This window comes from Schistocerca americana, chromosome 7, assembly GCF_021461395.2.
Source record: "Schistocerca americana isolate TAMUIC-IGC-003095 chromosome 7, iqSchAmer2.1, whole genome shotgun sequence".
Lineage (NCBI taxonomy): Eukaryota > Metazoa > Arthropoda > Insecta > Orthoptera > Acrididae > Schistocerca > Schistocerca americana.
The window spans coordinates 426,371,942-426,388,855 of NC_060125.1; the positions used below are offsets into that span (position 1 = coordinate 426,371,942).

General features: G+C 38.0%; 1 protein-coding gene across 1 annotated transcript in view; it reads right to left on the minus strand.

Moving 5' to 3' along the window:
• LOC124622526 (elongation factor-like GTPase 1) overlaps nt 1-16,914 on the minus strand; it is a 590,349-nt gene that overhangs the window by 424,801 nt on the left and 148,634 nt on the right. Inside the window, exons 14-16 of the mRNA XM_047148257.1 lie at nt 13,568-13,713; nt 8,736-8,871; nt 6,371-6,589 (exon numbers count right to left, since the gene is read on the minus strand). Of these exons, the coding sequence (XP_047004213.1) occupies nt 6,371-6,589; nt 8,736-8,871; nt 13,568-13,713 (501 nt within the window). The remainder of the gene's footprint in view (nt 1-6,370; nt 6,590-8,735; nt 8,872-13,567; nt 13,714-16,914) is intronic.

Genomic DNA, 16,914 nt, shown 5'->3' on the forward strand with positions numbered 1-16,914 from the left:
TATTGAATTTAATTGATGAAAGGAGAAAATATAAAAGTGCAGTAAATGAAGCAGGCAAAAAGGAATACAAACGTCTCAAAAATGAGATCGACAGGAAGTGCAAAATGGCTAAGCAGGCGTGGCTAGAGGGCAAATGTAAGGGTGTAGAGGCTTATCTGACTAGGGGTAAGATACATACTGCCTACAGGAAAATTAAAGAGACCATTGGAGAAAAGAGAACCACTTGCATGAAAATCAGGAGCTCAGATGGAAACTCAGTTCTAGGCAAAGAAGGGAAAGCAGAAGGATGGAAGGAGTATATAAAGTGTCTATACAAGAGCGATGTACTTCAGGGCAATATTATGGAAATGGAAGAGGTTGTAGATGAAGATGAAATGGGAGATATGATACTGCGTGAAGAGTTTGACAGAGCACCGAAAGACCTAAGCTGAAACAAGGCCCCGGGAGTAGACAACATTCCATTAGAACTAATGACAACCTTGGGAGAGCCAGTCCTGACAAAACTCTACCATCTGGTGAGCAAGATGTATGAAACAGGCGAAATACTCTCAGACTTCAAGAAGAATATAATAATTCCAATCCCAAAGAAAGCAGGTGTTGACAGATGTGAAAATTACCGAACAATCAGTTTAATAAGCCACAGCTGCAAAATACTAACACGAATTCTTTACAGACGAATGGAAAAACTAGTAGAAGCCGACCTCGGGGAAGATCAGTTTGGATTCCGTAGAAATACTGGAGCACGTGAGGCAATACTGACCTTACGACTTATCTTAGAAGAAAGATTAAGGAAAGGCAAACCTACGTTTCTAGCATTTGTAGACTTAGAGGAAGCTTTTGACAATGTTGATTGGAATACTCTCTTTCGTATTCTGAAGGTGGCAAGGGTAAAATACAGGGAGCGAAAGGCTATTTACAATTTGTACAGAAACAGAAACCACATGGCAGTTATAAGAGTCGAGGGGCATGAAAGGGAAGCAGTGGTTGGGAAGGGAGTGAGACAGGGTTGTAGCCTATCCCCGATGTTATTCATTCTGTATATTGAGCAAGCAGTAAAGGAAACAAAAGCAAAATTCGGAGAATGTATTAAAATCCATGGAGAAGAAATAAAAACTTTGAGGTTCGCTGATGACATTGTAATTCTGTCAGAGACAGCAAAGGGATTGGAAGAGCAGTTGAACGGAATGAACAGTGTCATGAACGGAGGGTATAAGATGAACATCAACAAAAGCAAAACAAGGATAATGGAACGTAGTCAAATTTAGTCGGGTGATGCTGAGGGAATTAGATTAGGAAATGAGATGCTTAAAGTAGAAACTGAGTATTGCTATTTGGGTAGCAAAATAACTGATGATGGTCGAAGTAGAGAGGATATAAAATGTAGACTGGCAATGGCAAGGAAAGCGTTTCTGAAGAAGAGAAATTTGTTAACATCGAGTATAGATTTAAGTGTCAGGAAGTCCATTCTGAAAGTATTTGTATGCAGTGTGGCCATGTATGGAAGTGAAACGTAGACAATAAATAGTTTAGACAAGAAGAGAATATAAACTTTCGAAATGCGGTGCTACAGAAGATTGCTTAAGATTAGATAGGTAGATCGCATAACTAATGAGGGGGTATTGAATAGAATTAGGAAGAAGAGAAATTTGTGGGACACCTTGACTAGAAGAAGGGATCGGTTGGTAGGACATGCTCTGAGGCATCAAGGGATCACCAATTTAGCATTGGAGGGCAGCATGGAGGGTAAAAATCGTAGAGGGAGACCAAGAGATGAATACACTAAGCAGATTCAGAAGGATGTAGGTTGCAGTAGGTACTGGGAGACGAAGAAGCTTGCACAGGATAGAGTAGCATGGAGAGCTGCATCAGTCTCTGGACTGAAGACCACAACACAAAACAACACAAGATGACAGCGAAGTTTGCCAAGAGAAAGTTATGTGATCTTGGCTTTAGAATATTTTACCTTCTATAAAGGGTGTTTCTTAACATTTTCAACAAATGTTAGAGGAGGATCTTTGGGTCAAAGCAAGACAAAATTTTTCTGTAAGTGTTGCTCTACAACACAGTGTTGCTGAGTTGCATGCTGCAGCGTTGCAGGATGTACATTGCCCATGTCACAGGAGACACTCAAAATGTCTGCTACAAGCACCAATGCATGCAAAGCAATTTAATTATAGCAAGGGCCTGACAAATACTTGCAAAAGGGATAGGGTTACGGTGACCTGTTTCTTGACATGATTAATGGGCATATCACACGCAACTCAATGCCTTAACCAAAATTTTGGGAAGGTTTTATTGACAAACAGGTATATGGCCAAACTGAAGTATGATGGAACCCATCCATGAACGAACCACGTGGTGTGGAAAATTCCTAAGGCCACATTTTCTAACAATACAGGCAGCTTGTTTCGCAAGAAGGTCAACTGCAGTCATTTATCATCAGGGTAGCTCATATAGGCTGATCAAGTGGAAGTAATTGATACTGTATCACACATTAAGTCCAAATTTATGTTGATGATTAGCAACAAGTGTTTATGTAAGTTTATGAAGTTACCTCATGCAAATAAGGCCTCATAATAAAGTAAGTTGTTGTGGTAGTCATGTAGATTACAATGTTCTGTGTAAGACCTGTACCTCACCAAAACACTGAATCACACATGTTTTTGTGAACATTTTTGTACTATTGATACAAGGAAATATTCAGATTGTTACACGATAACATTAACAATGCTGTGTACAACTTGGTCACATAATATGAACTGCTGTTCATGCTTTTATGTCATACCTGTAGGAATAAGACTACTTCTATCAATAAAAAGGACACAGAAGTGTGCTTCGTATACAGATGTGTGTAGAAATGTACAAGTGTAAGCTGAGCATGCTTCTGCTTCTTCTGTTGTTAGTGTTAGTATTATTCATATTGGAGTGTGTAGAAGCATGCTTCTATGTCCCCTATTGATAGTGTTAACTCTACTCCTATAGACATAATGCAGAACCAGGAATGAACAAACAATGGAAAGTCCAGGATGGAATAACAACAATATTATTAAAAGGGTAGATTGCTATTTATCATACCAAGCAGATATTCAATCACAGACAGGCACCATGAAAAGACTGCTATACATTTAAGATTTCAGTCAAAAGCCCTTCTTCTTAGTTAGAAAACACACACATTCAAATAAGCACAACTCTCACACACATGACCACCGCCTCTGGCCACTGAGGCTTAAACACATAGCAGCCTTTCCATCGTGCCTGCCATACAAAGCAGATATTCAATCATAGATAGGCACAATGAAAAGACTGCTATACATTTAAGCTTTCAGTCAAAAGCCCTTCTTCTGCGTTAGAAAACACACACATTCATACAAGCACAACTCTCACACACATGACCACTGCCTATGGTCACTGAGGCTTAGACGTATAGCAGTCTTTTCATCGTGCCTGTCTGCAACTCAATGTCTCCTCTATATGGTCAGTTAGAAATTTAGAGATTTACACACCATGACTGTGACATTTTACTTTCTAACAAGCCAGACAAAGTTCTGATGATGACTGCTTAGCAATCAAAACCAGTCAGTTTCATCATATTTAAAACATATTTGAGCAGCAAGTGTTCGTTCTATCATTGTTTCAGTTGAGTGGAGTTAATCACTTCACATTCAGATTTTATATTGCTAATAATGCAAAACCCTTCAACAATACCTGCATGTAACATATTTAAAAGCCATTACTATTGATTATAATTTGATAAGTGATACAAATTCATGGTTGTCAGTTAATGTAGAATGAAAAGCCAATGTAATTTTCCACATCAGAAGCACATACTCTGTACATCTTGCATATACCAGACACAACATAACCTCCTGGATAGCTGACATGCCACTGGAATAAACTGTTCAATACTCTCCAGTACAAATAGCCATATACAGGAAGTCTTCCACCAGATGATGATAGTATAACTGCCAAAACACGTAGTGGCCAAAAAGTAAATAAATAAAATTGGTTCATGCTCTCAGAAAACACCAGAAAATCTACAGAACTTCCATCTAGTAAGGACAAACACTGCCAAAACTATCAGGAATCTCAACAGAAAATATGAAAAGGAATACTTAACTCAAATGCAATCGGACTTACAAATGAACAATATGAAAGACTTTTATAGAACATTCAAGAGTAATATAGAGCTCCAAAACAATGAAGTGTCATTTGAGTTATTCAGCCACAACCACAAATAACCAAATCCTGACTCAGAAGTGCAAACTGTAGAAGAGGTTAGGAGTGTCATGTATACTGAAGAATAATAAAGGCACTGAGAAAGATGAGATCATTGCAGAAATCTTGAAGTATGCTGATGAGAATACGATAATCAAATGGACACATATTATAAGTAAAATTTGGGAAGAATAACAGCCTCCAACAAAATTTTTGTGGTTGCATCCATAGACTTCAAAAAAGCCTACGAGGCAGTAGACTATTTTGGAGGTGATGAATTTTGATGGAAAATCCAGACCTTAAGCAACACAACATCCAAGGTCAAGTTCAGAGGAAAGCTTTCGGAGACCTTCAAGATCAAAACCAGAACCATACAGGTAGGTGGACTCTCTCCTTTGCTGTTTAAATATGTACTTGATAACATGATCAGGTAATAGCAATGAGAAATGAGAGGAATGGGTGGAAAATGAGTGGGATGCAAGAAGACAGGAATATGGGTAAATTGTCTGGCATTCGCAGATGATACTGTAATATTTTTATTGTAATATTAGAAGAGATGGTTAACCAAACCACACAACTACAGAGACAAGTGGCTTAAGTCTTTCGAAAAGACAGTGTATATGACAAAACTTTGAGGCATTTCCTAGATGGACAACAATAGGAGGAGGGAAAATTTAGTAGGAGAGGAGATTTAAAAACTTAGGAGGATGGATAAAAACTGGTCTGACAGAAACAGAAGCAATGGGAGCACAAATAAAGAAAATGAATTTAGCATACAAAGTATGTACAACTACAATAAGAAGCTTATTTTTATCAATGCAGAAAGTGATCCTCCATGAAGCCTTATATGGAGCAGAAAGTATGAACCTAGTAAGAGTATTTAAGAAACTAAAACTTGTGGAATCAAGGATCCTCAAGAGGATATTGGAGTCTCGAAGAACAGGAGACAGTCAATATAGAATATAAGCAAATGACGATCTCTGTAACCAGATAGGTAAAATCTTGGATATCACCAGGAAAAGAAGGAGCAGTTTCTTTGGACACATCCCTAGTATGGACCAGTGGAGTGTCATGATGTGACAGCTATGCCACATCAATGACACCTCACGAGCTAACACACTCCATGCAGCTGCAGCCACACTGTGGCATCTCAAAGGACTGACCAACAGAGGGTAGTAGCTTCAAGCCATCCAGGACATTCGCTGATGTGTGCATCCTACAAGATGTGTGCATGTGGAACTATCTTGTTCTACTGAAGCTGCAAGGGCAGCCAATTAAAAACTTGCAGCTCTACATTGTGGTCTATTTAGTTCAGCATAGTGGCCCTTGAAGTCACGATCATCACAGTCTATGACCCAAGATCATCAATGGCACCGATTGGGACTTCGCAGCTCTGGTAATCACCTCCACAGTCTATGACCCAAGATCATCAATGACACCGATTGGGACTTCGCAGCTCTGGTAATCAGCTCTCTTCATGGATCCGTGACAGCATTCTGATCAGCTCCCTGAAGAGCTGTAATTGGTGTCTGTTCGATACTTTGTCCAGGCTGTAGAAACTCTATTTCAAACTTACAAATATTTCACTGCTTTCTCAGCAGGACTTAATTCCATATTCCATAGGGACTAATACCATGGAGAAGCGGGATGAAATTTACAAGCTACTTTTCAGAAGAGTGTTCTTGGACATTATGTTTAAGTCAAGAAGAAACCTTATGTTGTGTAATTCATTTCTGCAATTCTCCATTGAACTTAAGTCATGTTTCTGTTGTTATAAAGTTACTCTGTATTCATGAGACAGTGTCAGTTGTCAATAAATGTGTTAAGTGCTACCTGACTTTCCATGCTAGTTATCTCTGGAGTATTGGATATAGCATGGAGGTTGGATAACAAATAATACAGTTTCTTGTGAACAGGAGAACAAAAGTACACTGGATCCAATATGTACAAAGATTTCTGGAAGACATGGGACTATAGGAACCAGAGATTTAAAATAGTGCATTTTCAAATAAAAATTTCAAAAAAAATAAAGAAAAACATTATAACTGATGCACCTGTTGTAATATTTTCATACCATAAATCTCCTTGTGAAATATCCAAGTATTTTCAGTGCTCAAAACTACTGTAAAGAATTCATTAACAGTAAAACACAAACCTTCTTGTTCCAAGCATCTTCCAGCCTCTTACGTAAAAGTTTTATTGTTTCAATGGTCCGCCCTGATAAAGTTCCTGCAGCTAAGCTATGGTCCATAGCTCGGAGCAACTCTGAGTTTTCCTCTAGTAATTGTGTCACTTCAGTTGGTAGTGGTGCAGCTTTGATTTTCACTGTACACTGTTTATTTGCTGTTGTGATTACCACAGATCCGTCTTCATTCTGAAACAGTAAAATGACTCTGGCTTCATACTAATCACAATTCAAGAATGTGGCTATTGCAGCAGAAACTATTTTGGAAGTTTCTCGAATGGCATACAGCATTAAAACTTCATTAATTTACAGCCCATTACACAGGAATGTAAGTAATCTAAAAAAGCTACTGTTATTTTTTTCACATAGTTGCAACTTCCTTTTAAAAAGGGTTTAATTTGCTATACATGTATTTTTTCAATATATTATATTATATCCTTACAAATATTTATTTAATTGTATTCATTTGATAAAACTGCAAAATTTTGAGGACACAGAATGACTGCTCAGTACCTACCTTCAAGAGACAAAATTTCAAGTACTGAAGGTACAAAATTTAAAAGTATGAAAATTATACCTTGCATTTGAAACTGTTAGTTCCTTCCATAAAGAGGAAAGAGGAATAGGTTAAAGAAAGTTTGTAAAGAAGGGTTCAGACATTTAGACCTCAGGAGATCTCATGTTGAGAGAGAGACCATGTGTTGTGAGGATGAGGAGAAACAAAGATGATTAGGGAGGTGTCAGACAGAATAGGAAGTCGAAGATACACTATGATGAGTACTGTGCCAGTTTTAGTTCAGACATGATACAAGGGCAAAGTGAGGAGTAAAGATGAATTGTGAGAAATGAGAATTGAAATGAATAGTGCAATTAAGAACTAAGAGACACGTGGAAAATAAATGACAATAAAACCAGAAACAGATATAGAAAGGGAAAGATGAAAATAAATAAGTAAATAATTAAATTCTATCAATGAAAAAAGGGGGAGGGAGCAGTTACCAAGGATTAAGTCTATGAGCATGGTGGGCTGTGAGGGTATGTTTGAGAGCAAGTTTTCCCTCTCCAGAATTCAGAGAAACTTGTACTGCATTCTTTGGCTCAGGTAATTTTGAGTCATGTTGTAGAGCATGTTCATCAACTGGGTATTGTATGTAGGTCCCCAAGGTATATAGATCTTCTGTGTTCATTCAAGCACTCATTCAATTTAGTAGAGGCCATCCCTGCATAAAAAGCCTTACAGTGAACACATGTAGTCATAGACATGAAAATCACTGCTTGAGTTGTTAGGATTTTATTTTTAAAGTCACAGTTGGTTTCTGGCTAACAAATGCCCATCATCAAGAACCAGAATACTTACCTTATTCCATGCATCTACACGTAGGTGGTTTCTCTGTTTTATTATTAGTTGTTGCCATGGTACTGTGATGTATTCCTTTCTCACTTTCTAGTGTATCTAGCCTGACCACTGTTAGAATTTTATATGTGATAGTCCTCATTCACTTTATTTTATGCATATACAGATATAAAGATTATTTTTTAGCACACTTCTGTTGTTTATTTTCAGTAATTGCACCTGATGATAAGTATTTGTTAGCTCAAACCCAGTCATGAATTTAAAAATAAAGGCTTACAACTGAAGCAGTGACTTCCACATCTATTATGATGCTCAGTTGTAACTGTTCCCCAACAGGACATGTTAGTGTTTTCATACGTTTCTCTGCCTTTGATATTGTAGGTTTTTTCAGTGGTGATGCTGGAGTAAATGGTTGTGAGCACTTGCATGGGACAGGTTTTACAGAGCGAAAAATTGCAGGCATAGGAATATTGGTGTAGAGATGGTGGTCTGTGAACATTATAACTTGACAAGGATATTACGGAGGTTAGTAGGGATACAGAAGGCGGCACTGAGTGCATGGGAATGATGTCAGGAATGTGTGAGTAAAAACTGGACTTTGCTGAGCTCCTACACAGAATGTACTAAAAAACAGTGCTGTAGCTAACATTATTTTACTATAGAACAAATCGATGTATTCTCCAGATGCAACCAATAAAAAGTCAAAGTTGACTAAAATCAAACAATGGAAAATCCAGGATGATATACTGACAATATTATGAAAACTAAAAGATTGATACTCACTATACAGAGGAGATGTTGATTCACAGACAGACACAACAAACAGACTGCCATACATATAGAGCTTTCAGGTAAAAGGCCTTTTGTTGTGGCTGTCTGTGACCCAACATCTCCTCTGTATGGTGTGTAGTAATTTTTCTTTTTCATAATATTAAAGTTGATTAAAATGTAGATCTACAGCAATAAACAGAAATTACTTACAGCACCAACTTCTTTCGTAGAAGCACTACTTTGCTCTATTATGGCCTCATTCACCATGTCAACTGTTGGTGGTTCCACAACAGTTTCACGGAAAGGAACTATTGGTTCAGAGACACTTATTTCCACTTTTGCATACCTATAAAAAATCAAATCCATCAAAGAATGAATAGAATGCATCATGATCACCCCTGGACATTGAAGAGGACTGGATAATTTCCGTGCATTTACAGAGTGAGCTTCTAATGTAAGAAAACCAATACTGGCATCATCTGGTATAAGTGTCCTAAAAATCCTTTAACCCTGGCCTGTGAGAAAGTTCTGAATTCATGATGCTCCATGTTCTCAGAGCTTCAATTTTAGTTCACAGTCAATGCAAACTAAGATTATTTTGAGATGAGAACAAAACCTTAGTTTTAGAATTAAGAACGAAATTGTGGCTGGATGGACTTTACGTACCAAAGTAATGATAAATGATCTAGGACATTGGGCAGTGTATGTACCTTTCATATTTTGTGTTATATAGCAATTTAAATTAGTTTCACAGTTGAAGCTATTATGTAGAGTAAAAAAAATTATAAATCAAGGTAAGAGAAACATAGATCACATGGTACCCAGTTCACACTGTGCTTGAGCTCTAAAGCTTCTCCCTATCTCACTTTAGTGTATGTTAACAGCATGTGGACATCAAATCCTAGGATAACTGATACAAATACCATAAATCTTCACCTCATATCAAATGATTTGTTATTCCACAAAACTACTTGTGAAATACCTTTCACACTATGGAATTTAACAAAACAGGGAACGGCTATTTCTTGCAATTTTATCCCTACACTTTCCAGTCCATTCTAGTACTTGAAACAGCGGACTGACAAAGCCAACTGAACCATCATTTCATTCTGAAAGTTTTTAAAAATATTGATATTATTTATATTCCTATTATCCTTCCTGTGAGTTCCTTACCACTGTGACTTTGGTCACTAATTTATGGTAGAAATACAGTGTTGGATTTTCATAATAGTAAATTGGACAAATTCTATTCATCAGAATGTGTGCTAATGTTATGTATGGAATTCAGAACTTTCATTCATTCATTCACACATCATTTCCCATAAAACATTTCATGAAGGAGAGTCACCAGTGATGTGGATCAAGTCAAGTTATACAGTAGTAACTGGTAGAAACAGCAACTGCAGGCTCCATCTGTACATTAGAGGAGGAGGAGGAGGAGGAGGAGGAGGAGGAGGAGACTAGTGTTTAACATCCCGTCGACAACGAGGTCATTAGAGACGGAACACACGCTCAGATTAGGGAAGGATGGGGAAGGAAATCGGCCATGCTCTTTCATAGGAACCACTGCAGCATTTGCCTGAAATGATTTAGGGAAATGATGGAAAACCTAAATCAGGATGGCCAGAGATGGGTTTGAACCGTCATCCGCCTGAATGCGAGTCCAGTGTGCCACTGTGCCACCTCGCTCGCTGTGTACATTAGAACAACAATAAATTAAGACTAGTGCTAAACTACTCACTCTGCTAAGTATGGAAACTGATTAATTAAGCACAAAGCAGCTATTTAAACAAAACCACACCCCATATTTTCCATTATTCAGCTGCACCACAGTGTGAAGGCTTGAGGCCCTGCTCTTGTATGTTATAGTTACCTACATTTCCTTTCTTTTCTTTCAGTGCTCAACAGCATGACACAGACCAAATACTAGATTTCATAATTATTCATTGCGGCCATTCACATGACGAAGATACACACTTGATACTTCATCAACAAGCCAAACAATGTAAATGGCAAACAACACCATCAGGTTCATGAACAGGATATCAGCGTGTGAGCCACTAATGAGTATGGTGTATGCATTTCCATCCATGTATGTATGCAAAATGTAAATTTATGTAATTCACCAATGATCAATTTTTGACACAGTTTCTGTTGTCCACTGCCTACCTGTCACACCTAATTTTTGCTTGCACACCCACTGAAGTAGTTCTCTAATAACTCTCAGTTTAATCCCAACATAAAAATTTGTAATGCTGCTGGATGTACGTACCATTTATGTATATATCAAAATCAAAAAATGTAACAATGGAAAGTCTGTGCTGCAATGACAACAATACAGGGAGGATACACTACTGGAGAGGATACACTACCAGTCAAAAGTTTTCGATCACCTGTTATAAAAATTATGTAATTTATTTCAGTGTACAAACATACCATACACACCAAATTGATGATCAAAATGAATATTTTATCCCTCTATCATTAAGTACAATAAAATGTGGTTTAAATTTTACCCTCTTCAAAGTATCCACTCTTTGCCATCAGGAAAGCTGTACAAATGCCTGGCATTCAGGAGATATGTTTTTGTAGTGCTTTTGCAGATGCTGCAGTCCAACACATCTGTAAATTATTCCACAGATCTCCAGATTTGATGACCTCAGTTTTCTGACTTCCCTATCAACTTCATCTCGTAAGAGTTCAATGGGACTTAAGTCAGGTGTCTGACTTGGTAAGACCATATTCTTCAGTTCTTCACATATGTCTTTTCTATTTACATGCCAACTGCACAATTTAGAAAAATGTTTTGGATCATTGTCCTGATGCAGAACAAATCCACAACCAATAAGTCTCTTGCCAGATGGAACTGAATCATTGATCAATATCCTATGACATCCTTCCTTCTTTAATGTCTCATTAATTCTCACTATATCACTGACTTTATCACCCACAAAACATCCCCACATCATGACCAACCCGCCACCACGCTTGACCATTAGTGTCACACACTGAGTCTTCACGCATTCTCCACAAAGTCGACAAACAAACATTCAACAATGGCTTCCAAATACTTCAAACTTAGATTCATCTCTTTATAACACCTTGGACAATTGCTGCACACTCCAGGCTTTATGTTTCTGTTCCCATTTCAATATTTTCATCTTATTTTGTTTGGATAATAAAAGCTTTTTGGCGGCTGTGTACCATTTTAAACCTTCTTGGTGAAGATGGCATTGCACTGTTGAGACAGAGATTGGAGCTGCTCACACACTATTTACTACATAGCATATTTGTGTTGCAGTACAAGTTGTCTGATGTTTACTCTACACACATATGAACCGATCGTCTCTGTACGATCTTACTTGGGGTCTACAATATCACAAAACACTTGCATTGGCACCAATTTGCTTGAACCATTGTACTGTATACACCATGGCAGATTGAGCTATGCCAATTTTTGTTGCTATTGTCCTACTAGTACAGCCATCCTGATGCAAAGCTACAATTAGAACTTCTTTTTCAATTCCAGTCTCCTGCTTCTGTTTCATTAGGGAGTAATATGGTAAGAACATGATTAGGTATACAAAACCAGTGATAGATGCACAAAGTGTACTGTAACCTAATGGGAACTGACTGCTGCACAGACAGCTGGAGGACTGAATCCTATGTGAAAGGAATCATCTTAGGTAAAGGCATATCACTGTTGTCGTATATACCCATTAGCACCTCTCTATGCAAACAACCAGTCAAATACACAACAGAGGCACTTAATATTTACATGTTTATATTTGTTTTATTATCAGAATGGGGATTTAATATGATTTTCAAAACAAAATCCATGTTTTAACCAAAAATATATTGTTGTGAAAGTTGATGAAAAATTTTGACCTGTAGTGTAGATTGTTACTCACCACATAGAGAAGGCACTCATAAGCGGACAGGCACAAACAAACAGGATGTATTCTTTTTCTTTGAGCCTTTCTAGGATTCAGTGCCTCCTCTATGTGATGAACAGCAGTCTATCCTTTCCACATTGTTGTTAAACACTAAAAATTCTTTTATACGATTCAGTGCTTGCATGCTACTAAATGTGTGTTGTGTAATAGATTTTCTCAAATGCATTTAATATTTGGAATGTGAAAAAAGTGTACACATTCCAGAAATTTTTAAAAGGTCTAAAGACAAATACATGATGTCTTTATCTTCACCAAAAAGGGCAATAATAGTAGTAGTTTTCATCCCACTTTGATGTGGGATCTCCACGATCTTTCTATTTAATAATTCTTTTCTTCTCTTTTTCCACATCATACATCACAATTCCAGAAGTAAGACATTTGCCTTATTAAATGTTGAGATTCAACTTTTTTCCTGCTTCTGATGCTACTTTTTTCTGTCAGCAAACAGACCTTTTAATTAAGAAATGTAGGAAAGCACAGGCAATCATGTATAAAAAAATTCTTATTCCCTTTGATTTGATTGTATTAGAGATGGAAGTTCAGTTCTTGCCACACATAAGTGAAATATAGTCGTGAGGGAAAACTAAATTGTAGTCTTGAGAATGAAGTTCACTCTTGAGTCCATATTTATTTATGAATACATTTGTTTCTGTATAGGTTCCACCTTGAGCAAACACAGTGTTTCTTCTTTTTTACCCAGCCACCACACACACACACACACACACACACACACACACACACACACACAGAAAGAAACATTCCACATGGGAAAAATATATTTAAAAAATGCTGTGACTTACCAAGCGAGAAAGCGCTGGTAGATAGACGCTCCCGGGATTGGAATGACTCCTTACCCTCTCCCTTAAAATGCACATCCTTTTGGCTTTCCCTCTCCTTCCCTCTTTCCTGATGAAGCAACCGTGGGTTGCGAAAGCTTGAGATTTGTTTGTGTGTTTTTTATTGTGTCTATCTACCAGCGCTTTCTCGCTTGGTAAGTCACAGCATTTTTTTAATATATGAGATTTTCCTTTAATCATTTAGAACAAATATTAAGCATGATAAACATAATACATAAAAGAGGCTCACCTTTCTCTGAGATCATTTATGCACCTGTCTAAATGAACTTCTCCAGCAGTGGCTAGCACATGTTCACCTGTTTCCTGCACAAATACCTGAACACATGCATCAGCTTGATTCAACAGCTTCAAGCCATTGACTAGAGCTGGCATGTCCTGGAAAAAATTTTTATACATTCAAAATATACAATCATGCAAGTGGCATTTCAATGTGCATTTCTTTAACAGTCACCAGATTTTCTACTAGTGTGATATTAAGTTCCATTTGTACTGATTTTTACACAACTACAGACTAACTGTACATAATGCAGTTAAAATTAAGTGTTATATGCCTTAAGCTTTGTCAGCGGCACAATTTTCCCCATCTAACACCTTTTTTGTGCCAAGTGAACTACTCCTGGTTGCCTTAGCAACTGTCCCTTCATTTGGTAAGGGGGTTTTTCACAGACTTCTTTTGGCATTTATTCTTTCTATTAACTCACTGCCTTTGCAGCTGAGTGGTCAGCATTTCTGATTGTAAAGCAGAGCATCCAGGTTAAATTCCCAGTACCACCTGGGATTTTTCCTGGGTGGGAAGACTGGAACAAGGTGTAATCAGCCTCATGATACCACCAAATAAGGAGCTATTTCAATGAGAAGTAACAGCTCCAAGATCTGCAAAACTAACAACAAATGGGAAAGCATCATGCCTATCCCGTACCTCGCCCCCCCCCCCCCCCTCCGCCGGTGCCACATCTGAATTATACCACAGACAGCATATGACACATTGGCTAGCTCTGCAAAGAAAGGTTGACTAGGGTCAGGATGTGGAGGTAGTAGTAAGTCACTGCAACCAAATTATCCAACATCAAGAGTGTTTGTGAAAGACATTGACTATTAATTGAAGGTAAAATCTTCTGAGATGTTAGGTTTCATCATGTTCCTCATCAAAATTCTAAGATATTCAATGTTTCTTCTCTCTGCTGGGATCTTCTTAAGGCTTGTTTTGATGTCCCCTAAGACTTACCTTCAGGAGAGAGAATGTTTAGTACTGCTGATAGAAATATAGAATATAAGAACAAAAGTGATGACACAATCCTAGCTTTTGGAATTACTAATTTCATCCTTGGGAGGAGAGAGGCATACGTTGTGGAAGGTTAAAAAAAAGTTGCATGTCACTCAGACCCCAGGACACCTGGACACCTGTAGTTAGAATGAGGGTAGACAAAGATGAATGGGGAGGTGTCACAGAGAGCTGGAGGTTTGACATGGTACTCTGCTGCATACTGCACCAGCTTTAGTCCACAGATGATAAGTACAAAGTGAGAAATACAAATAGGTAGGACTTAAAGAAATGAAGTAGGACAGCGGAAAAGGAGAGAGACAAAAGGAGGGGAGGGAGGAGAATAAACAGAAAGAAATAAAAAATAAAAGCATTAAAGAAAATAATGAGGTCCAATAAATAAAAAAATATATATGATAAATGGTAGGTGACAATGTGTTGAGGACAATCTCTCTTCCCCAGAGTTCAACGAAATTAGTATCAGGTAGGAGGATCCAAATAGCAAGTGTGGTGTTGCAGGCATTCAGGTGCCTTGAGTTAAGATGTACAGCATGTTCAGCAACTTGGTAGTGGGTGTCCCTACACTATGCAAGCTGACATAAGGTGCATGGTGGAAAGTACCATGTACCATGATGACACTTTCCCATACGTTACAGTGTTGTCAGCCGTATCAGCTAGTTCATTTATGTGTACATGAACAAGAGCAGTGCTATCACATTTCCCAGAATACTACTAACCCCAGTACTCTTGTCTCTGAAGAAACACTTGCCATCTAGGACAACATACTGGGTCTGCTACTTAAGAGGTCCTCAAACCATTCACATACTTGGGAACCTATTCCAAATGCTTGGTCCTTTGCTAACGTTCTGCAATGGGGCACTGTGTCAAATACTTTCCAGAAATCCAGGAATATGGAATCTGCCAGCTGTCAATCATCCATGGCTCACAGGAATCGTGTAAGAAAAGAGCAAGCTGGGTTTCGCATGAATAGCGCTTTTAAAATCCATACTAATTTGTGGACAAAGTTATTCTGCCTCACAGAAATTTATTACATTAAAACAGGATACGCAAAATAATTCTGCACCAAATCAATGTTAAGGGTATTGGTCTGTAATTTTGTGGGTCCATCATTTTACCCTTCTTAAATAAGGGAGTTCCAGAAAATTTCCCATCACTTGTGACTTTTTACTGGTTATATTTGACGGTAGTATCTGTTCCCAAAAGAACAGTTACCGTAGATGACCATGCAGCTTTGCTAGAAATGACAGATACTACCGTCATATATAGTTAAAATATGGCTTCACGGCCATTGACCTTCTTGTGCGAACACACGTGCTATTCTCGAACTCATACAGGACTTGGTAGATTAATCTGCCACGAGTAATGGGTATGACGGGCTAACATCTATTAGGCGCACTACGAATGTAGAGGTGTGGACATGTTGGGAATATGGGTCTCACGGAGAGCGTGCAAGTGACAAGTCCCTGCAGGCGTACTATCCTCTGTGCCCTCGGTGGCTCAGATGGATAGAGTGTCTGCCATGTAAACAGGAGATCCCGGGTTCGAGTCCTGGTCGGGGCACATGTTTTCAACATGTACCCAATGAAGTACATCAACGCCTGTTTGCAGCTAGAGTGTCCATTTAACTATCATTTCTCTTTGTACTGGGTAGGATTTTGATAAATGCAAGCTAAGTAAGAGGCCAATGCTGAAGAGTATTCTCCACAAAACGGAACTGGGATTCCATCGAGAAGTGGTGACTTATATAGTCAAAAAATCATATGTCTGTACAAACCTCCTGTGTGATTGATTTTAACTGTGAAATTTAAAATTTCAACTTTTCTTTTGCTCTCTTTTGTTGCCAAAACATACTGGTCTTTGAGTGACTGGTTAGAAATGTTTGCTCCACATAGTGATTTTACATAGGAACAGAATTTTCTCAGGTTCTCAGCAAGATCTTTTGCTAGCTATAACGATGGAAATTGTTATGTGCTCTGCACATCAAACTTCTTATAGATGCATGAATTTCTAGTAATTGTTGCCTGTTGAGGTTTCTACATCCTTTTCTTTGAACGAAGAGTGCAACAATCTCTGCTTCCTCAGCATTTTCAAAATTTTGTTATTTAATCACAGTACATCTTTTCTGTTTTTAATATACTTTCTCAGTACAGAGTGCAATTTACAATCAGTTCAAACTATTACAAAGATTTTTTTTATTTTTTATATTCTGTGCATTCACAGCTGTTGAAAGGTATGGTGTTAAAAAGAATCTGCTGACAGGTAGTCAAATCCTTGTTTTATTGATACACATCTGG